General features: G+C 40.5%; 1 protein-coding gene across 2 annotated transcripts in view; it reads left to right on the top strand.

Moving 5' to 3' along the window:
- The window catches only part of Usp24 (ubiquitin specific peptidase 24), a 124425-nt gene that overhangs the window by 58156 nt on the left and 44256 nt on the right, over nt 1-22013 (top strand). For both annotated transcript variants that reach the window (XM_085839125.1, XM_021159480.3), the window contains exons 17-36: nt 210-317; nt 907-1056; nt 2212-2343; nt 3130-3241; nt 4839-4915; nt 5809-5949; nt 6142-6195; nt 7645-7760; nt 9301-9367; nt 9482-9592; nt 10493-10591; nt 10683-10856; nt 11402-11487; nt 11686-11779; nt 13517-13675; nt 16269-16366; nt 17503-17598; nt 17714-17942; nt 18485-18644; nt 20002-20157. In XM_085839125.1, coding sequence (XP_085695251.1) covers nt 210-317; nt 907-1056; nt 2212-2343; nt 3130-3241; nt 4839-4915; nt 5809-5949; nt 6142-6195; nt 7645-7760; nt 9301-9367; nt 9482-9592; nt 10493-10591; nt 10683-10856; nt 11402-11487; nt 11686-11779; nt 13517-13675; nt 16269-16366; nt 17503-17598; nt 17714-17942; nt 18485-18644; nt 20002-20157 — 2419 coding nt within the window. The remainder of the gene's footprint in view (nt 1-209; nt 318-906; nt 1057-2211; nt 2344-3129; nt 3242-4838; nt 4916-5808; nt 5950-6141; nt 6196-7644; nt 7761-9300; nt 9368-9481; nt 9593-10492; nt 10592-10682; nt 10857-11401; nt 11488-11685; nt 11780-13516; nt 13676-16268; nt 16367-17502; nt 17599-17713; nt 17943-18484; nt 18645-20001; nt 20158-22013) is intronic.

Below are 22013 nucleotides of genomic sequence, written 5' to 3'. Positions count from 1 at the left end.
AGCTCTTGGCCTTAGGAAATTGCATGCAGAATAAGAAGTTGAAGGCTGATTATGCTTGCATGGAGATAAGCTATAAATAAGTAATATGAAAGGGAAAATTATAGAATGTGTAACGGTGAAATAATTGACTCAAACATTTTTTTATAGCTAATAAATGACTGCCATTTAGTTGTAAACTTAATTAATGTAACTTCTTTTTAACTCTATAGTCATCTCAACTTAATAATCCGCAGTTTGTGTGGGTGGTCCCAGCTTTACGTCAGCTTCATGAAATCACTCGGTCATTTATAAAACAAACCTATCAAAAGCAAGACAAGGTAGGAACATACTTATTTTTAATTCTCATGTGTATAGCCTATTGTAATCATTGTAATACGTAAGCGTGGCTAAGGTCGTTGCATTGGTAGTATCTTACCAGCTTACGGTTAGTAATGTCAGTGGTTTTTAATCATTTGGAACTCTTTCAAAGGAGGTCTTTCTCTTAATATAGTCCTAACTCTTCTTGATTGCTAATTTATTAAGATAACTAGGCTAGCTTTTAAGAACATTAATGATAGTCCCCAAATTTGAAAAGATTACAAAATAGAATCCTTTCAATGACAAGAAGATGACTTTGTCTAAGGAGCTGGGTAGAGCTTGCTTGCTTGCTGTCAGGGATGTGGGGTGAGGCTCAGGAGAGCACGTAGGGCGCAGTAACTCTTCACAGAGCCACAACTCTCTTAGAGGCACCCTTAGCAATGTCTTAGTTCCCTAGTAAAGTCCAGATTGATTTTATTAACTGTCAGAAGTAATCTCATGTTTGTTCTTGCATCTGGGGCTACATTCTAAAATAAGAGCTATATTGCATTAAACAGCAAAATGACTGCAGATTCTCATGCCACTTTCATTTCTGTTTCTTTTGTTAAGAGCATTATTCAAGACCTGAAGAAAAATTTTGAAATAGTCAAACTGGTAACGGGAAGCTTACTGGCTTGTCACCGACTTGCAGCAGCCGTGGCTGGGCCTGGAGGCTTAACCGGCTTAACACTGGTGGATGGCCGCTATACTTACCGGGAGGTATCACTCACTGTGTTTGTGTTTTGTGGTTTTTGGGATTGGCTTAACTTTTTCTATTTGAACTGTAAAACAAAGATTTGTTGGGTACAACTATAGAAGCAATCTTTGTAATGTGGGAATGGTTTTAAGTCTTAACTATAGTTTCATTTTTTTTCTCTTTTTTTTCATTAGATTTATTAATTTGTGTTGTGTGTTTGTATGTGTACCACATGGGGGTCAGACGAGGGCTTCAGATTTCCTGGTGGTTGTGAACCACCACATGGGTGCTGGGAATTAAACCCAGGCCCTCTGCAATAGCAATAAATGCTCTGACCCACTGTGCTGTCTGCCTCCCACTCCTTTACTATAATTCAAATTAAGTTTAGAAAAATAGTATTTCTTAAGAACAATTGCTAGCTCTGTAGATCATACATTTTGTTTTTCAAATCAATTGATGGCAAATAATGTTTTTTTTTTTAAAAAATACCTTATCTGGGTATAGTGCCTCCCATCTGTAATTCAGGACTCCATTAGATCAGTGGTTCTCAACCTTCCTAATTCTGAGACCCTTAATACAGTTCCTTATGTTGTGCTGACCACCCCCCCACACCATAAAACTATTTTTGTTACTACTCCATGACTCTTAATTTTGCTGCTATTATGAATCATAATGTAAATATCCTGATATACAGGCTATCTTGCATGTGACGTTGTGAAAAGTTCCTTTGATTCCCCAGAGGGGTCACAACTCACAGGTTGAGAACTGCAGCCATAGACTGAGGTAGGAGGATCTTTGTGAATTCATGGCATGGGCTATATTGGTTGAATTCTAGGCTATTCTAGAATTCAGAGTAAGACCTGCTCTCTACAAAACAAAAAAAAACAAAAACTACCAGAAATAAAACTTAATTTCACCACTTGTGAGTATGAGGGTTCCTTCGAGATTACTGGAATTGAATATGATTTATATCTACAATCAACTGACTTTGTAATAAATTTGAGGTTGCTTCTGCTGCATTGAATTATTGGCTGATAAGTCCATTTGTCATATTTACTTTCTCATGAATTATATGACAAGTGTTCTGTGTAAATCTGTTTTATAGAATTTTATTGTAATGCTTCTTTTAGGACGACAGCCTCAAACAAGTTAACTAGTTGCATTATTGCTTTTTTCAGTATTTAGAGGCACATCTGAAATTTCTGGCATTTTTCTTACAAGAAGCTACACTGTATCTTGGGTGGAACCGAGCCAAAGAAATCTGGGAGTGCCTTGTGACTGGCCAGGACGTCTGCGAGCTAGATAGAGAGGTAAGGCCTGGGGTTGTGGGTTAGTGACATTGCACTAAATGCTGCCCTCCTCCGTGTGTCTCATGCCATCTGTGTTCTGCATCCTGTTTGCTATGACTGTGAGTATGTGAACACTGAATGGCGCAGTAGGAACTGTAAGTACTAGGGAAAACATGTCTTAAAAGACATCCATGATAGACATAAGTGTGTGGGCTCTTTGATCGTTTTGTTCAATTCTGGTTACAACACTAAAGCCAACAAAATGAATATCACTGAAGAATTATGGTAGAGTTTAGTTTGCTCTTTTCCTGTGAGATTAAATTTTAGATCACTGCTAAAAAACTTAGTTCCTGAAAATGTTGTATCTCTAGAAATGTAAACATGAATCAAGAACAATTACAGTAAAAATGCAAACACTTACTTTAACATTTACACTTGCTAACAGTGAGTCTTGGTCTCCTCTCATGACAGAATAATAATAGCTACTTCCTAGGCATATTAAAAGGACTGAGTGTGTGTCAGTGCTTAGCACTGGGCTCAGCAGACAGCAAGGCTTCCCTGAGTACTAGTGGGAAGGCGCAGGCATAAGATCCAGCGAGAGGTGTGAGTGCACACTCTCCTGGCCAGCAGAAAGACCTCCTGTCCCGTCTGCTTCGGAGCACCCAACATTTCAGGTTCCTGTGTCAGTTGAGCAGTTACAGGAGTGTTAGAAGTATTGAAAACGTCTCTTTACTATCTAGATGGCCGTATGTTTCTGTCTGCAGTGGATTGTGGTTGGTCTTAGGGCAGTTTTGTCTTAATCCACAGATGTGCTTTGAGTGGTTTACAAAGGGGCAGCATGACCTGGAGAGTGACGTCCAGCAGCAGCTCTTCAAGGAGAAGATTCTGAAATTGGAGTCGTATGAAATCACTATGAATGGTAGGGAAAACTTACAATTATTTGCTTTAGATTTTTTTAGAGTGAGAGATTTTATTCTTAACTTTAATCCTACTTCTCAGAGGCAGCTGAACAGTTTGTAATTCTCCACCTATATAACTGCGTGGTATTTTACTGAGATTTAAAATAACAGCCTAATAGATGAAATTGCCAAAATATCTTTGTATTCTTTAATAAATAGAATTCATTAAGTAAAGATATATTAATGTACATAATGCTTCCTTTCAGTTACTTCTTTTACTGAGTTATTTTATTGAGTTCTGTAAAACTCCATTTTGTAAATATACTGTCAGCAACTTTTAGTCTGCACTCAGGTGTGCAGCCTTGACTGCTTTCTAACTATAAACATTATCACCCCTAAGAGGAGCCCTGCACTGATTGGCAGCTAGTTTCCACACTTCCCTTGCCCAGCCTTTACTCTCTTTCCCTATGGACTGGCCCAGTTTGGTACAAGTGAAATCATACATACTACTTGGGGCCTTCCTACCTGGCTTCTGATTGTGGCAGAAGAGTAATGTGTTCGAAGCACACACAGGTTGTGACTATTGTCACTATAGGAGAATAATATTTCACTGTAGATGTCCCATTATTTTCATTCAGAGGTCAGTGAACATTTGTTGCTACCGTTTTGAGCTATAAATATTCACATAGTAGTTTTTTGTGTTCTCATTTCTTTTGGTTATGAATTTTAGAGTCACATTGCCATGAGATGTGACCTTTGAGAATCTGCCAAACTGTTTTTTTGCAAAGTAGCTGCACCGTTTCCTAATCCCACCAGCAGTGTATAAGGGTGCCAGCTTTCCTCATTGTCAGTACTTCTTATTTATCTGCCTTTTAAAAGGTGTCCTGGAGGGTACTCAGTTATGTCCTGTAGTAATGACTTGTGTTTTCCTGATAATGAATGATGCTGAACATCTGTTCAGACTGTTTTTTTGTCCATGTAAATAGATTCTTTGGAGAAATGTCTAGTTATGATTTTAACTTGTTTTTTTTTTTAATTAGACTGTTGTGTTGTACGGGCTCCTTATATACTGTGGGTATTAGCTTCTTATCAGATAGATCGTTTGTAAAAATTTTCCATTTTTTATGTTGTGTCCTTTTCTTGATAATGTCCCTTGAAGCACACAAGTCTTACAAATTCTGATTAAGTCTGGTTTACATGTATTTTCTTCTGTTGTTTGTGGGTTGTGGTTTTGATTTGTCTGGGTTTTTAGAACAGGATTTCTTTATGTAGCCCTGTCTGGTCTGGAACTTACTATGCAAACCAGTCTAGCTCCAGCCCATGTAGGTCTGCCTCTGCCTCCCAGTTAAGATTAAAGATGTATGGCTTGCTTGTGTTTTTTCAAAGGTATCTGGGGTTTTTTGAGATGGGATTTGGGTGGGCTGCCCAGGCTGGTCTGGAGTTTCTTGGCTCTGGGACTGCAGGCCTGCACCGTCATACACTGCACACCACACTTTTGATGTCTGTTTGAGAAGCCATTTCCAGGAACGCTGTAGTCTTCCCTTCTGTTTCACTTTAGACCTTCCCCGATTATCTGTGTCTGAGTGCATGGGTTTGACTGGCATTCTATACTCTTAGGTTTCAACTTATTTAAGACTTTTTTTGAAAATGTGAATCTCTGTGATCATCGGTTGAAAAGACAAGGAGCTCAGTTGGTATGTATCTTATTCTCAACCTAGATACATTGAAACATTCGATGTAACTTGATATTCAGAAGGAAAAAAACTGTCTTCTAATGGATTGAAACATAAACATGTTTGTTTAAATAAGGAGGTCTTTTACCTGCCTACTTGGGCATTAGTGGCAGAGGCTCCCTTGAAGGCCCCGGTGGCTGCATGACTAGCCCTGCCTCTCTCCCCAGCATCTAGGAAGTCTGCCCACTCATCATCTCTCCCATGTAAAGGCAGCTCTGCATCTGTGGTTATCAGGTGGGTTTCCAGGGCATTGATCCAGTAGGCTCCATGTAGCGATTCCCAAGGACCTGATAATGAAAAGATGGACATCCTAGGATGTGAGTAGCAAGGACTGCAGGGGAATATGGGGACAGACTATGAAGTAGGAAAATGGAGAGTGACAGAGTGCTCCTATTCATATCCGTCCTTAAGACAGAAAGACAAGCATTTGATCTTTTCTAAGTCCCTGGAGTTTAGGTCCTGCTACCTGAAGTACTCAGGATTTATACAACATACTCTAACTCTGTATTCTGCTATTTCTATCTGAGTTTTAGAAAGGACTGGATCGGGTTCCCAGCATTAGTAGCCTTTTCAGTTTCTGGTTGATTAGCTTCTCTGGGTAGATGGCTGCCTTGTGTCAGGGCTGTGTGGAGAAACATCTCTGCACCTGTTCTGGACGCCATGGAGGGTGCCTGTTACCTCTGGTGGCTTTTCATGTGAGCATTCCATGTCAGTGCAGTAGGGGGTTGACCTAATGGTCTTCATTTTGTTAAACAGAAGTTCAGACTCAATAACGTAGCAAAAAATAATGACCTGTGATTTTGTAATACTAGTGTACTATTAAGTTTAATTATATACATTTTAATTTTACACAGTACGTAGAAAAGTTGGAGTTGGTAGGAATGGATTTCATTTGGAAAATTGCCATGGAATCACCTGATGAAGAAATTGCTAATGAAGCTATTCAATTAATCATAAACTACAGTTACATTAATCTAAACCCTAGGTTAAAGAAGGTGAGTCCCCAAGGGAAAAAGTTACTCAGACATAAAAATGTAAAAAAAAAAAAAAAATTACGTATTTTGTTATTGATAAGTTGTGATCCTTGTTGTATTCCAATTTGATTTATTTTGGTATTTTGTCTTGACTAATGGTTACAATTAAATGCCAGAGTCTAATTTTAATTTCCATATACTTCTGACTTTCAGGACTCAGTGTCTTTACATAAGAAATTCATTGCTGACTGCTATACAAGACTAGAAGTAAGTAAAAAAAGTGGTCTTTTAAATGAGTTCTTTTCCCCTTTTATAAATTTATGTTTTCAGATAAATGTTGAATGTTGATATTTGTGGCTAGAGACTATTGGAGAATTGATCAAATGTACCATGTCATGGTGTTGGGAATAGGTGTGACCACTGATGTGGCCAGGGGCTAAGTGCAAATCATGAGAACTACATTCAGAACGAGGGGCTGGCATTGCTGTGGGGGCGTGTAACTCCAGTACTGGAGGCGACTCTCAGAGGGGGCTCACTTGGCCAGCAAGCCTAATCCAAAACACTGAACTTCAGGCTCAGTGTAGGGACCCTGTATCAAAAAACAAGGTGGAGGTCAGTAGATACCTGGTATTAAATTCTGTCTCCACTTGGATGAGCTCATGAGTGTACTCATGAACATATGTGCATATGTGTGCCTGCTGACAAACAGACACACACACCAATTACACTCTGTATAAAATCTTACCTTCTATCTCATCCCCTCTTTCTCCTATCTATCTGTCCTAGCTCCCACTTTTGGGACATAAGGAACCATCTATTGTACATAGATTCCACATTGGTACTAGGATGTCCATGCTTCACATAATTTATACAATAAATGCTGTTTGAAACCACAGCAGGAGACGTAGAAGTAAATGATGTTGGCAGTCTTTATTAATTAGAAGCCTATGGTTTAATATCATCTCATTCGCTTTGACCACCTTAGTTCCATCATGATGATTAAAGCATTAAAGATTAATGTTCAGTTGAAATCTGTGCTTAAGTTTTATAGCTAATGGGGAATTCCAAAAGTATAAATGTCACTGTCCTCCGATGTTAATAAATTGATCTTCCTCATGGCAAACGTGCTATTCTGTACTGTATACAATATTCCTCAAATTGTGACTTCCATACAAATATGTCACCATAAAAGATTTAAGTATTCAAGTTCTTGTATATGGAGTACAGTATAAGTAAGTATCCACATATCTCAAGTAGCTCTCTTTAATATTTTAGTGTGTGTGTGTGTGTGTGTGTGTGTGTGTGTGTGTGTGTGTGTAGGAGGGCACAGGAGGGAGTCATAGCCCGTGTTGCATATGTGGAGGTCAGAAGACAAGGTTTCCTGAAGGTGGTTCTCCTCCTTTCTTCACTTGGGTTCCAGGGATTCAGCGTGCATCCTCACGCTTTCTTGCCAAGTGTTTGACCTGCTGAGCCATCTCATAGCCAGCCCTCAGCTGGCTGATTCTGGCTGATTCTGCCTCCATAGGTTATTTGGTGAATACTGATTGTCACAACTGGAAAGAGCCTGGTTGGCACCTAGTGGTTAGAGGCCAGGGATCCTGTTAAGAACCTTGCAGTGCTCAGGGCAGCTTTTGCAACAAGAAGTTAGCAAAAGAAGTTAATGTCAGAAATCAGGGTGAGAAACCCAGATATAGAATATTATTTTGTACTTTTCAGGCAGCCAGTTCAGCACTCGGTGGCCCCACTCTAACACATGCTGTGACCCGAGCAACCAAAATGCTCACTGCAACTGCCATGCCAACTGTAGCAACATCAGTTCAGTCTCCATATAGGTAAGTGGCTTCAAAACCGAATACAAACATTAATATTGTTAAAAATGTTTGTGCTATGTCCTCCCCAACATCTCTTCACTGGGGTCCTCAGAGCTTCTGTTCTATCTTGGAGAAACACAATTGTATGTTTCCTAATATCCACCTTTTGTCAATGTCCTGAAGATCTGCAGGTCATCACTAGAGTCACCTGAGTATTATTTGTGCCTTGTGGACACATTGTTTTCTTTTACTTCATTTTCTACTGCTTTGATTGTGCATAGCCTAGTCATTAGGATTTAATGCTCCTAGTGTCCCTCTGCTGCCCTCTGCTGGCATATGCTTGTCAGTCCTTTTTATTCCTGGAGCAGTGTGTGTATTTTAACTTGCTGAGATATTACACACACACACACACACACACACACACACACACACACACACACACACACGATAATCAAGACAATGTCCTTTCCTTTCCTAGATTCTTTTAGAATCTGTTTTTAAAAAATGTGCTGAGTATTATTTGTAAGAATTTATTAATATGAAGAGATAGAATGAAACCTAACCCCCACAAGACCCCATTTTTTAGTGGTCAAAGTGATTATAGAATCAGTTCATGATAAGAATGAATGCTTTCCACATTCTTGTGTGCATACGTGTGTGTGTATGTTTGCATGTGTTTCTGTGTGTATATGCATGGAAATCTTACTACAATGTTTCTAAGATTTAGTTTAGTTGCTCAGTTCCTTAGCAGTTTATCTATCAGTCATTTATGGCCTATTGGATTGGGTTTTCCAGTTGCTACTTTAAATGAATATACTTTTAACTCTTTTCTAGCTCTTTTTATTCTGAATCTCAAACATAGCAAGCTAAAGAGACCACACAATTTTTAGAATGTTCTTATTTAAATGGTGTTAATAAACTATTTCAGAGTTGGATCTGAGTAAGAGTGTTGCAGTTCATCTCATTTCGATAGTTTTGAAAGAACCTTTTAGAATCGGTACTTGCTGTAGTCTAGGGAGTTTGGGTTACTCTACTGTAGTTTCATCATCACATGCTGTCAAGTCTTATTATCTCAGATGATAAGTAAGATTCTAGAAGTCATTGATCAAATAGACGTCAGATTTGATTTTCAATTAACAACTTGTGTTTGTGGTATATTTGTTTCCATTTGTCTTCTGATTTTTCCATCAAATTAGAACTTTGTCAGATTCCGTGTTTTTGCAGAATTTTGTGACATATTTTAGCTATAGGATTATGAACATCAAATTCTCTAATTGTTCTTGGTGGACTGGTAAACATGAAGGCCGAGAGACTTAGGTTCACTTTTTATGGAACAACTGTTTAAAAAGGAGAGGAAACATGAGAAGAAGCAGGCTTCACCCCCACCCCCCACCCCACCCATCTGAGCATGGCAGCTGTGAGCAGAGTTTAATACTGTTCAGTTTTGGCCAGTGAGTGTTTACTGTGATTCTGGGTTTGCTGACATAGAGTAGAACTGGGCTGAAGTCAGCAATTCATTTCATACATATTTTAAAACTTTGTTGGTCTTTGTAACTTACAGATCAACAAAACTTGTGATAATCGAGAGACTGCTGCTTCTGGCGGAGCGCTATGTGATCACAATAGAGGTATGGCCTCTCTTAGAGCAGTGTTACTCACGGTGCTGGGAGAGGTGGTGTAGCATGGGCTTCATGTGCAGTTGTGCCTCACTGTCTCACTCCTGCTGCCTTATCTCTTCCAAGGACTTCTACTCTGTTCCACGAACTATTCTACCTCATGGTGCCTCATTTCATGGACATCTTTTAACTCTTAATGTTACCTACGAGTCTACCAAAGATACCTTCACTGTAGAGGTAAGTTTACATTAATATCTCTACCTATTTTCATAAGAACGATGTTGGTGGAGATAAATGATGGTTCCCAATGATGCCTGATAAATAAATTGAAAATAAAGACTGAGATCTCTGCAAGCAAGCATGAGGACCTGCTTGGATCGCTAGCACCCAGGTGACACGCCGGGCATGGTAGTATGTACTTACAATCCCAATCCTGGGGACAGGCTCCAGGGAGATTGCTAGAGGTTATTTAGCCATTCAGTGAACTCTAGGTTCAATGAGTGTCTCAAAAAATAAGGTGGAGAGCAGTAGAATAAGGTACTTGACATCAGTCTCTGGTTTTCACACTCATGAATACATATACTCATACAACACCCACATACAAACATAAGATAAAGTAAGCCTGAAAGGAAAGGAAAGCTTGGAGTGTAAACAGATATGAAAACACAGTGCCAAGTGAAGGTGAGTGTTGTAAAGAGTGAGTGATAGTAAAGGCTAATAAGTGGGCTGAAGATGATGGTATTCATGAGGTATCTTGGATCAAGATGGGCCCTGAGATGGCTCGTGTTCAAGCAGGGATTTGAAAAACAGCAGAGTAATTGCTTTTCTTAGTACAGTCTTTTCAGAGAGAGAGCAGCAGGCATAAAAGCCCACAAGGCAGGGCTCTTGAGAGAGGGTGGGGATAGACGTGACTTCCAGGGTGGCATAAAGCACTTAACACTTGTATAAGGGGCCACCCAAGAGCAGAGTTCCTGAGAAGACTGCTGTCTTCCTAGTTAGCAGCAAAGGGTCCAGGACATAGCAGATGCTGAACAAAAGGCGACTCGGCAGTTCAGAGCACTTATTGCTCTTGCAGAGAGTAATGAATGAAGTAAATAAGTGAGTTCACTCACACCAGTGTTGTATTTTATTTTCTAGGCTCACAGTAATGAGACAATAGGCAGTGTCCGGTGGAAGATAGCCAAACAGCTGTGCTCTCCTGTGGACAACATACAGATATTCACGAACGATAGTCTGGTGGGTTTAAAGAACAGTTGTTGGCCTGTTGGCCCAGGTTGAATAGTTCCTCCTCTTGTACTCTCAGTAACTAAGAAACAACCTTTTGCAGCTAACTGTAAATAAAGATCAAAAACTCCTCCACCAACTGGGGTTCTCTGATGAACAAGTTCTTACCGTGAAGACTTCTGGCAGTGGGACCCCCTCGGGGAGCTCTGCAGATTCCTCCACCAGCTCCAGCAGCAGCAGCAGTGGGGCCTTCAGTTCATCGTACGCCATGGAACAGGTAGAGAAAGGGATTTACATCTGCTGCCTTTCTGCCTTCAGCCTGTACAGATTTGAGTGATCAGAAAGGTCTGGATAAAGAAGCTATGTAATTGAGAACTTATTTGGAGCAGAAAAGATACATAATTTCCCAGTCTTAATCTCGGGATGTCCTCCTGTCTGACCTCCTGCTGTCATCTCATATGTCTTTCTCTGTTGATCTGTTGTTTTTTATCTCTCCACTGGGTCCTCCTTCAGCACTCAGATGTGTTGTGCTATCTTAGTACTTTAGAGGCAGGGAAGGTGACGATTGAGTACAGTGTTTGCCGTACAGCCGTGAGGAGCTGAGTTCAGTCCCTAGCATCCGCATAAAAAGTAGGAATGGTGATACATGGCTATACTCCTGTCACTTGGAAAGCAGAGATAGGCAGTGACCTTCACTCCGTTCTGCAGTCACCCCCAAACTTTGTAGTGCCAGCCTCTCAGAACAAGTACTGTTTGTAAGTTTGGTTAGAAAAAGACAATTCTTTTGCTAGTATATATTTATGTTTAATGTTTCTCCCTCAGGAGAAATCTCTCCCTGGTGTGGTGATGGCCCTTGTATGTAATGTGTTTGACATGCTGTACCAACTTGCCAACCTAGAGGAGCCAAGGTAAATGCATGGATTTGTGCACATTATTAAAGTTAATGAACCAAGCAAATCTTACTTGAAATGTATTTCATTATATATCTAATATATATATATATGTACTAAATTTATTTCATAGTAGTACATAAATTTATACTAGAAGACCATATCGCTTATATGAAAGGAATTAAAGAAAGTTACTTGATTTTGAAATTTTCTCAGGATAACTCTCCGAGTGCGGAAGCTTCTGCTCTTGATACCCACGGACCCAGCCATTCAGGAAGCCCTGGACCAGCTCGATTCTTTAGGCAGAAAGGTATTCATATTTTTAACAGTTGCTTACCTAGCTTGAACTTTTGTAACATGATTCATTGAAAACATTACCTGAATCCTATGAAGGTCATTATGATATCATCTTTCTATAATACTTTCTCTTTTTTGAAAAATACCCTTGCCATAAGCTAAAACCAGATCCTTGTGTTGCTTTGTAAAAAGCCCAAACAGCTCCAATTATGAGATAGACTATTAGGAAGAGCCTTTTCTAGTGTCTTCTCTGTGCTCCTGGTATAAAAGGGGAGGCTGACGCCCAAAGAGACGTACTTACTATTCAGGGGTCAGGCAGTTCTGATGCATTGAGATGCTTGTCTTCTCGATGCTGGGAGGACCTCCACAGGTCTCAGGCTATGGAGTAAAGCACTAAGAGGTGAGAATGAAAACTTGGATTGATTTCATCAACCTGTGTCAGACCCCAGGAAGTCTTATGCCAGGTGATTTATTGCCAACAAAATTAAACACAGTCTAATTTGGAAAAAAAAAAAAGTTTCCTGGTGTAATATAATCTCCCTGTGCACAAAGAAATTACATTGAAGCCCAAATCAGGATACATGTCATTTCTTCCGAGAAGATGGGTTCTCAAGAGATGCTGCCTGTACTAGCTAAGGGCCTAAGGAAGGATCTGGTCTGGTTTGGTCATATAGATAGTGGAGGACTATTAGTAGTTACCTCTGGTTCTAGTTATGGGAGCGTGGGCGAGTCTGTGGGTATGCAGATAACGTAGAGTCGTTTAGACTGAACGTTTTACATGCCCATTCCTTTGCGACGACAATCCTACATGCTTCACATTCCTGGATTCACTGGAGATCTATGGGTCCAAGGACCTCTGTGTTCCCAAAAGATGCCTCCCTGGATCTGATCACTCCATGCCTGACGTCTTACATAACCAAGTCGCTGTTACTTTTTCCACAAGTAACACTTAAAGTTCATTCTGGCTGAGCAAGCTGGTGCCTGCCTATGTAATCCCAGCACTCAGGAGGCAGAATCAGAAAGATCTGAGTTTAAGGTCACACTGAACAGGGTCCTGTCTCAAAAAGACAAAGTTTGGCCATGATGACACTTGCCTTCATACAAAGCTTTGGGTTCAGTCCCTAGCACCGCAAAGAAAAAAATAAAAATAATAAAATTCATTTTATTTTAATTTTTAAAATATTGTTCCCTAAGAGAATTACACATCAACTATTTTATATGCCATATTCTTCAATTACGTTCTCAGAAGAAATTAATTTATACCCAAGTTGTTGAAACTGAGTTTTTTATTTAATATTCTAGTAGTTGAAATTTGGACCTGCTCAGTCATGTTATCTGAGGCTTAAGTGTTGAGATGAGAACTCATAACCTTAAAATACATTAGTACCAGTTGAAAAGAAGTCTTCAAGACTACTAAATTAGCAATCTTACAATTTTATTAGAAGCATAAAATGTAAACATGGAAACAAATTAAAATGACTACAAGTATTTCTAAAAATGTAGTCTCAAGGCATTCATGAAGTGTGTGACCGTCGTTCACTGAACTCAGTTGTACGGTGAGTTTGATGTTTTGTGAACAGAGAATTAGGAGGTCTTATGAGTCTCCCTGCCCCCCACACTTGTTTTGAGAACTGTATTATTGTGGTTTATGTTAAAGAGAAAAAGAGCACAAAGCACTGAGATCTGCTTCTCTTTAAAGTGTGATTTTTAAGACAACCGGTTTCTTTTTTTTCTACTCTTCCAAACATAGAAAACTTTGCTCTCTGAAACAAGCTCCTCCCAGTCTTCAAAGTCTCCTTCGCTTTCGTCAAAGCAGCAGCATCAGCCAAGTGCCAGCTCCATCTTGGAAAGTTTGTTTCGCTCTTTTGCTCCTGGCATGTCAACCTTCAGAGTGCTCTACAACTTGGAAGTAAGAAACACCATTTCCTTCCATTTTATTTGGCTGACACCAGAAACAAGTGACAGGTTTTTCTATGGGACTGATCTACCAAAAAATTGGAAAAAAAAAAAAAAACAAGTGAAACTTTTCACCTTTGAAAATTCTTAATTTTTTTTCCATTTATACCTCTATACATTGTTTACTCACAAACTAGCATCTAGGTAAAAGAATTAGGAAAACCTGTGTCAGACATCTCCTGGCCTTCCTTTGTAAGTTTTACAAGTCTATAATATGAGTTATCTTTAGCTTTTTTTTTTTAAAGATTTATTTATTTATTATATGTAAGTACACCGTAGCTGTCTTCTGACACTCCAGAAGAGGGCATCAGATTTCGTTACGGATGGTTGTGAGCCACCATGTGGTTGCTGGGATTTGAACTCCGGACCTTCAGAAGAGCAGTCGGTGCTCTTAACCACTGAGTCATCTCGCCAGCCCCATCTTTAGTTTTCTTGATTAAATACATTGTAATATTTCTTTAAATTGTCGTTTGTTGCCATTGACAGATTTATGAAGAATTTGTCAGAAAGCATACTAGCATTACTATTTCAAGTTCTAAGAAGGCTATTAAATGAATTAAAGCAATTATTATCTTCTATTATTTTATTATCTCTTATATTAATCATTCAGGGTTTTATAATAAATCTATAGACTGAAGTAGCTTCAACCACAATTTATTGGGTATAATGGTGGAGACTGGCCAACCCCAGATCAAACATCAGCGGACTCAGGACTCAGTGTCCGATGAGAACCTGCTTCTGGCTCATAGACATTGTGCTCTCACTGGGCCCTCACTTGGTAGACAGAGGGTGAGAGAGCTCTCTGAAGTCACTTAGAGCACCAGTCCACCTCATGCCTCATCATCTTCAGGACCTAATCATTTCCATAGCCCCAACACCTTGTAATACACTAGGAGTTAAAATTTCAAAGGGTGAACTGGGGGGGGAGGGGCATACAAACATTCAGTCAAATGCAGCTACCTCATTAAAAGTAGCTTTAAATGAATATATTTAATTCACCAGACACTACTTGTTTCCTGTGTACAAATTATTACAGTAGTTAAAAAAGACAAAGTCTTGACTTCCAGGTTTTTAAGTAAGATACACGGGATGCTAGGTACTCAATCAGGAAAGCAAAGCATAATCCAAGGGGAAGTGTCCGGGTGCGAACATTTCTGCTCGTAGATCACCCTCTAATCACTGTGTTTGTAGAAGATAAAGCCGTGACTGAATCGGCTTTATTCTAGAGAGAGATGTTCACACCAGTAACTAAGCAGCCTTGGTGTGTCATAATACCTAAATGGACAACGGGTGTCCTGATTAGTATGTGTCCTGAGCATCACAAGTGCATAATTAGTGAGGGAAGCATGTATTTTCCCTGAAGTGTACTCATCTAATCTAATTTGGAGTCTACAGTTATCCCTTTTCTGTTCCACTTGTTGCTTATATGTTCAGAGCATGATGATATTACATATTAGCCGTAGAGTATTCATTGTTCTGAAAAGACAGGTTAGTTTTAAGAGAGGAACATATTTAATAAATGATCTTAAAATTAAATAATGCCCTTATATAACATGGACATTTGAAAATAAGTATAATATTCCAAAACAAAATTGTCCGGAAGTTTTTGGCCTGATTACATTTTTCATCTTATGATTTGTACTGGGTTTATTGCTTTTGAGTAGATGTTTCTGGAAAGCTAAGGTGTAGTTTTATCATCTGTATTTAAGAGCACCTAGTAAAGCAAGGCTGTGCTGGCAGTGGCATCACAAGCTACTAAAGTTCATAGTCTTAGAGCCAAAGCACTGATTATAAACACCTCCAGTGTAAGTCTAGGCCTGTAAAGTAACTGAATTCCTTCCATAGATCTCTTTTGCTTCAAATGTACAAACTATGTGGGAAACATCTATTCCAAAAGCACTTGTTTCTGCTAGTTGCTGATATCATCAGTTTCTTCAGCTTTTGCTCATTAGTTTACACTGTCTACCAGGAAACCTCAAAACTAACACCATAAATACCTGTCTCTTTGAGGAGAATTGATTTTCACTAAATTGTTGCTGAGTATGGGGGGGGGGGTGCATGTCAATGGCTAACTGTGCACAGGAAGGACGACAGAGCAGAGGATTCCCCTTCTCTAAGCTGTGCTTATTCTCTGAAACTGGGAACCCCTTCCCAAAGAGAAGAGAGTGTCTCTCATAAAAACATTAAATGCACAGACTCGTAACGCTCGTAGTTTATAGATGGAGAGTTTGTAGAATAGAAAAGTATGCTGAGTTCAAAATATCTAGTCTAGAACTAAGATTGTATGAGATTTTTAAATCATAACAACTAAATGCACTATTGTTTCCTGGACACTTGTTTGTGTTGCTGCTCACTGAGTGCCTTAACATTGTCTTTCGCTTCTGTTGCACCTGGTACATGTAGTCATTATCCTCCTTTCGATGATAAGGAAAAGGAGGCCCTGGGGAAATTACGTGGCAGCAAAGGAACCTGTCCTGAGCTGTGTCAGTAAGAGTGCGCGCCGCAGAAAGTGTCAGAGTGACTAACTTGGCTGCTTTGCTCCCCAGGTCCTAAGCTCCAAACTCATGCCCACAGCTGACGACGACATGGCAAGAAGCTGCGCAAAGTCCTTCTGTGAGAACTTCCTCAAAGCTGGAGGCTTGAGGTTTGTGAGTTACAAAACCCATCCTGGTCATAGTGGTTTATTTCTCCCACATAAGCCTTGCTTATTCCTCCAGTGAACTCTGTGAGGCATTACATAATGAGGTTAGAGCAGGTAGGAATGGCACCTTGATGTCTTAGGGTGTTTCTATTCATTTTCTAACTTTTCATTACTTGGGAAAACTTAGTGAAGAATGTCTCTCCCCTCTGCAAGGGAGGGAGATTTTCAAGAAAAGTAACTGCCCCTTCTTTCCCTGAGACAGGGTCTTAGTCTGTAGGCCAGGCTAGCCTGGAATTAACTTTCTGATTCAGGCAGGCCTGCAGTGATTATGTTAATTCTACAGCTTTTGCTTCAGCCATCACATCCAGTTTTCATTCTGCATTTTAAAAATGTTCTTCTTTAAATGCTCATTTCAAATTACCCAGCAGTTTGCATGTCTTTGGTAATCAAAGCATTGTTCTTGAACTTACTGTGTGCATTTGTAGTTTATATGTTATGCATTGTTGTAAGCAGTGGGAACAGAAAGCAGTGAGTAAAGTAGACAAAAATGTATGTCCCCATAAAGCTTGCCGTCTCCTAGAGAGGGAGACTGACAGGAGGCCAGTAAGGGAAGGCTCGTGTTAGGGGATCAGGAGCTATAGAAAGACACAAAAGAGGAAGCTAAGGAGTAAGCTTGTGGTTCTTAATGGTAGCTGAGAAAGGGTCTACTTGGTGAGGTGACATTTTTACAGAAACTTGAAAACTAGGAAGCAACAAAGTTTGGAGAGCAGCTAGTTGTCCACTCTGTGGGAGCTGCCTGGAAACTGGGTGGGACACCAGAGGCCAGAGTGCTCGAAGCCAGTGACTTCCGCCCTATAGAATGTGGCACTCTGCGACACTCGGGATCAGGATGTGTAGCACCTCAGTCGGCTCTGCACACTCTGCCTTTCTGTTCACACGGGAAGCTGTTGAACAGCTTTGTGCAGATGAGTACCATGATCTGATTTATGTTCAAAGAATTACTCTGCTGGACCTTCCAAGAATAGATTTCTAAGATATGTAGAAAGTTGGTAACTAGTCATTTATCGAATATTGCATTTAGTTTTCTATTTTAAAGAAATTCAAGTCTTTAATATTCTATCTTTATTCTTTCTTTGCAGTTTGGTTGTAAATGTCATGCAGAGAGATTCCATCCCATCGGAGGTGGACTATGAAACAAGGCAGGGTGTTTATTCTATCTGTCTACAACTTGCAAGGTATGAAGATGTATTGCATTATTCTCTCAAGGCAATGTTTTACTTTTCTTGTCAATTTTTATCATTTAAACGAGCATGAAATAACTTTGAATGCGCATTGCCTTCTCTGTGGAAGGTTTTTACTTGTTGGACAGACAATGCCTACATCATTAGATGAAGACCTCACCAAAGATGGCATAGAAGCCCTTTCTTCCCGCCCATTCCGAAATGTCAGCCGGCAGACAAGCAGACAGATGTCCCTGTGTGGGACCCCAGAGAAGTCGTCCTACAGACAGCTGTCAGTGTCAGACAGGTCTTCCATTAGGGTCGAGGAAATCATTCCCGCTGCTCGAGTTGCAATACAAGTAAGTAGTCGGTGAACTCAGCAAGTACCAAGTACCCCCTGCTTGGAGAGGGAGCTGGGAATCTAGAACAGCCCCAGTGTGGCACTGCTTTCAAGCAGTGTAGCTTGAGTAGGAAGGAGACTGACTGAATTCAGAAACCATGTGATCAGGGTGAAAGTAGCAAGTGTAAAAGTCCAGAAACACCAGTCACCTGCGCTGCTGTGTGTGGTTAAGGCACGAGGCCCTAAAGATTAGATGGGAAACAGAATGAGGGAGCTGGAGAGATTTGTTCACGTAAAAAGAACAAAACCGGAGCTCACATGCTGAGTGACAGGATGTTCATGGGAGCTGAAGTGTGCTGTGTAGGAGGGGACGTGGCAAGAAAACAATGATTGGGTAAAACCAGAGCATGGGATTAGGGGCTACAGGTCCTAAGGAGCGTATGTGAGGCTGATGTGAGAAGGGCAGTCCTTTGAGATCTAGGAGGGGAGGGTTGTACTCCGAGGCCCCAGTCAGAGAAGCCAGCATGTCTTTCTCACAATACCCTTTCCATGCCTCCTTAGACTATGGAAGCAAGTGATTTCACTGCCACCGTAGCTTGTTTCATGAGACTGTCATGGGCTGCAGCTGCAGGACGGCTTGACCTTGTTGGAAGTAGCCAGCCAATTAAAGAAAGCAATTCTCTCTTTCCTGCTGGGATCAGAAGTAGACTCAGCAGCTCAGGTACTGATTTAAAGTGGGACGGGGCTTTTAAGTAAACACAGAGCAGTGTGTTCCCCTGTGGCTTTTTGGTCCTCATTAGTGTGTGTGTGTGTGCCTGTGTACTTAGGCATACATGTGTGTGTATATTTATAACAGTAATAATTAAAGAGGACGAGGCCATAAATTTGAGGGGGGGCGGTTATGGGAGGTAGAAGTGACGTAAATACAATGTCCATGTAGAAAAATCTCCATAGCAAAAAGGACAATAATAGAACATTGGGCAAGAATTAGCTGTAAGAATAATCCATGTGCAGATTTGTTAGACTATAAAAAGAAACTTTTCCTCTTGTTTTTGAACATGATTAAAAAATGCATGAGTCTTGGCACCTTATTTAAGAGAAAGGGCATTTATTAGCACATGGAATAAGTGCAGATGTCAAGTCCTGCCATCTTAGATTTGCTGAGTGTAAAGGTGTTGCAACTATAATTTCTGGATGAAACATAAATTTCCCAGAAGTCTAGCAGGGTAAACAGCTCTTTTCTTGGTTTGGCACAGCTCCATGCCCCAACTCCAGAGAGTGTGTGTGTGGGGGGGGGGGGGGCGCCATGCATAGCATATGTGTGAGCTAGAGACCAATATAAGATTAGTGTTCCTCAGATATTTTTGTTCTCTCTCTGGTCTGGGGTGAGAGCGGCTGTTTTGAGATAGGTTTTCTCGAGGACATAGAAATCACCCATCAGGCTGGGCTGACTCAGCAAGCCCTAGGAATGTGCCTGTCTCCACCTCTAGCCCTGTTAACTTATTTTCTGTTGGGCCTTTTCATGTAGCTTTATTACCTAGCTTTGTTAGTTCTTCCTGCTCTATATGTTTATAAATACATCAGTAGTAAAAGGTTTTTCTAGTTTAGCTTGGTTTGGGTTTTTTGAGATAGGGTCGCGCTATTGCCTTGGCTGGCCAGGTGCTTGCTCTATAGACTAGGGTGACCCCAAACTGTCTACCCTGCTTCTTCAGTGCTGGGGTTGAAGGTGTGTGCCACTACACCCAGTGTAATCATATTTTTTAATTATGGCAGAATATACAGAAATATTAAGTAACTTATATTTTTAGTATTCTTGTGTCCATGTAGTCTGTTGAGATCATCTTATAAGACACAAGGCATTCTCCCACCTGAAAGGAGCTTTGTCATGTGAAAACATTTTGAATCCCTGCAAATGTGTTTAAGACAAAGCAGCTGGTGTGCATCAAATAGGGAGATGACATCTCCTGTTCCCTGGCAATGCTTTGTTGCATATTTACTGTTGCACAAGGACTGTGGGTCTTACATTACAATACTGCATGCTCCTAGGAGCCATAATAAACTGTGTTCCCTGCTTTCAGGAAGCAATTGCAGCTCTAGCAGTGAAGGAGAGCCAGCAGCCCTGCATGCTGGAATCTGCGTCCGGCAGCAGTCTGTGTCCACCAAAGATGCCCTGATTGCGGGAGAGGCTTTGTCTCTTCTTGTTACGTGCCTGCAGCTTCGGAGTCAGCAACTGGGTAGGAGGCGGCTTATTAGTAATTCATTTCTTTCCGAGAAAAGCCAGGTTTCTGTTAAGAGTTGGCATTGCTTTATAAAAAGCTCCTTTTGATGAGAGAAGAGATAGAGTGAGGATGTAGAACAGGAGAAAACAGTGCTCGAGTGGTTAATTCTGGAGGAATGTTTGAGTGTTTGCTGAGCCTTTTGTGTACATACACATCCATGTCCACACAGACAATTCTACATCAGGTGTTACAGGGTGCCATGTCTGCTCTTTTGGAGATAATTGTAACTAAGGAATTGAAGCGCCCAGGTTACTAGTTCATAGTAAGTAAATTCTGTCAGAATTATATTGCTAGGTCTAGCTCTATAATCTTTGCTAATGACTTCTAGTGGGTGGAGATACTGGGCCTTAGTTCCTCAATATCTTTGCTCTGTCTTCTCCTTTTCTTGGTGATTCATCTATTTTCACAGCCTTAAATCCACGTGACACTGTTACCCTCCATGTTAGTGTGAGTCTTCAGTCTGGACACCCTCCTCATCACCATACTTGAGATATCTCAAACCTAACGTGATCTTGCCCATAACACTCAGAAGTTCTACCAATTTCTGAGCAGAGCAGTTCCAGCTTCCTGCATTCTCTGCCTAAGAACCTTGGAGTAACTATGACGTTCGTTTTCCTGTCTCTGCTTCTGTTATGTGAGCGTGACCTCCTTCCGAGTCTGGATTCCACCTGTTTGTACCCCTTTCATGTGTCCACACTGCCTCCACCTCTTAATTGGATTGTACCAATCAATGCTGACCTAATTTTTCTCCCTACTCCTGTGCTTCCACTTTATTCCTTAGGCATGCTCCTTCTTCAGAACTCCCAGGGTTCTCTGCTTATCCACAGTAAAACCCAACTCTTTACTAAGTCCCCAAACCCAACACAATCCAATATAGCAGTGATTCTGTTTCTCCCTCCTTCCTGGCCTCTTTGCTATTTCCTCAATACATAGATACATTACTGCCACAGGTCCTTAACACTGGCTGTCCCTCTTTCCTCTTAATGCTCTTTCCTCAAGTCTCTGCACACAGAACACCCTGGTTAGACTTTCCCTGACCATCTTCCCAAAAGCCTAAGCCTTCCCCGTGCCCTCACACAACCCAAACCCTTCCCTCACTTTTCAACATCATTTGTTTTCATAACCGTCTGTACAGTACAGTCACTTTTCATGGTATTGCCATCATCCCCTCTCCTCCAACTGCGCTGAGCTCCACTAAGCCAGAGACTTGTTCATTGCATCCCCTGCTCGATCTCCAGCCCCCAAACACTTTGTAATGTGCAGGAAGCTCTCAGGAAATAGTCAGAAGCAAGGTAACTTCAGTACTGGGAATTGTACTAATTGTCTAGTCTTAGCTGTAATTACTTATTTCAGTCCACCACAGATAAAGATGTGATGGGCATAGTGTGCTTTCTATAACATCCAAACTAATTGTATAAGTCAGAAGTTAAAATTATCAAGATAAACGTAGAAATTAGACATTAATAGTTCCAACTTATAATTAATTAAAGTAATAACTGCACAAATTTTCTGAGAACAAATGAACTTGAAGATTTTTATATGGGAAGTTTAAATCATTATGAAATATCTTTTTAAAACTGTACCATACTCATAATTTAATTTTCCTGAAATTGTTTGAGACATTTTCAAATTGAGAAAATATAACTTCTCCAAGTTTTTACCTCATCATGTGTGAACTTAGTTTAAGGTGTATTCTATAGTTAGTGGCACTGTAGTTTATAGAGAGAGGACTTCCTTCTTCTGTAACTGGCACACATGGCAGCACAGGGCAGTAGCTGGATGTTCCGTGAGGCACGTTCAGTCCCCAGGGA

Source organism: Mus caroli, unplaced genomic scaffold (assembly GCF_978045245.1).
Source record: "Mus caroli unplaced genomic scaffold, Mus_caroli_1 scaffold_6, whole genome shotgun sequence".
Lineage (NCBI taxonomy): Eukaryota > Metazoa > Chordata > Mammalia > Rodentia > Muridae > Mus > Mus caroli.
This window is presented reverse-complemented; position numbering and strand designations above follow the sequence as displayed.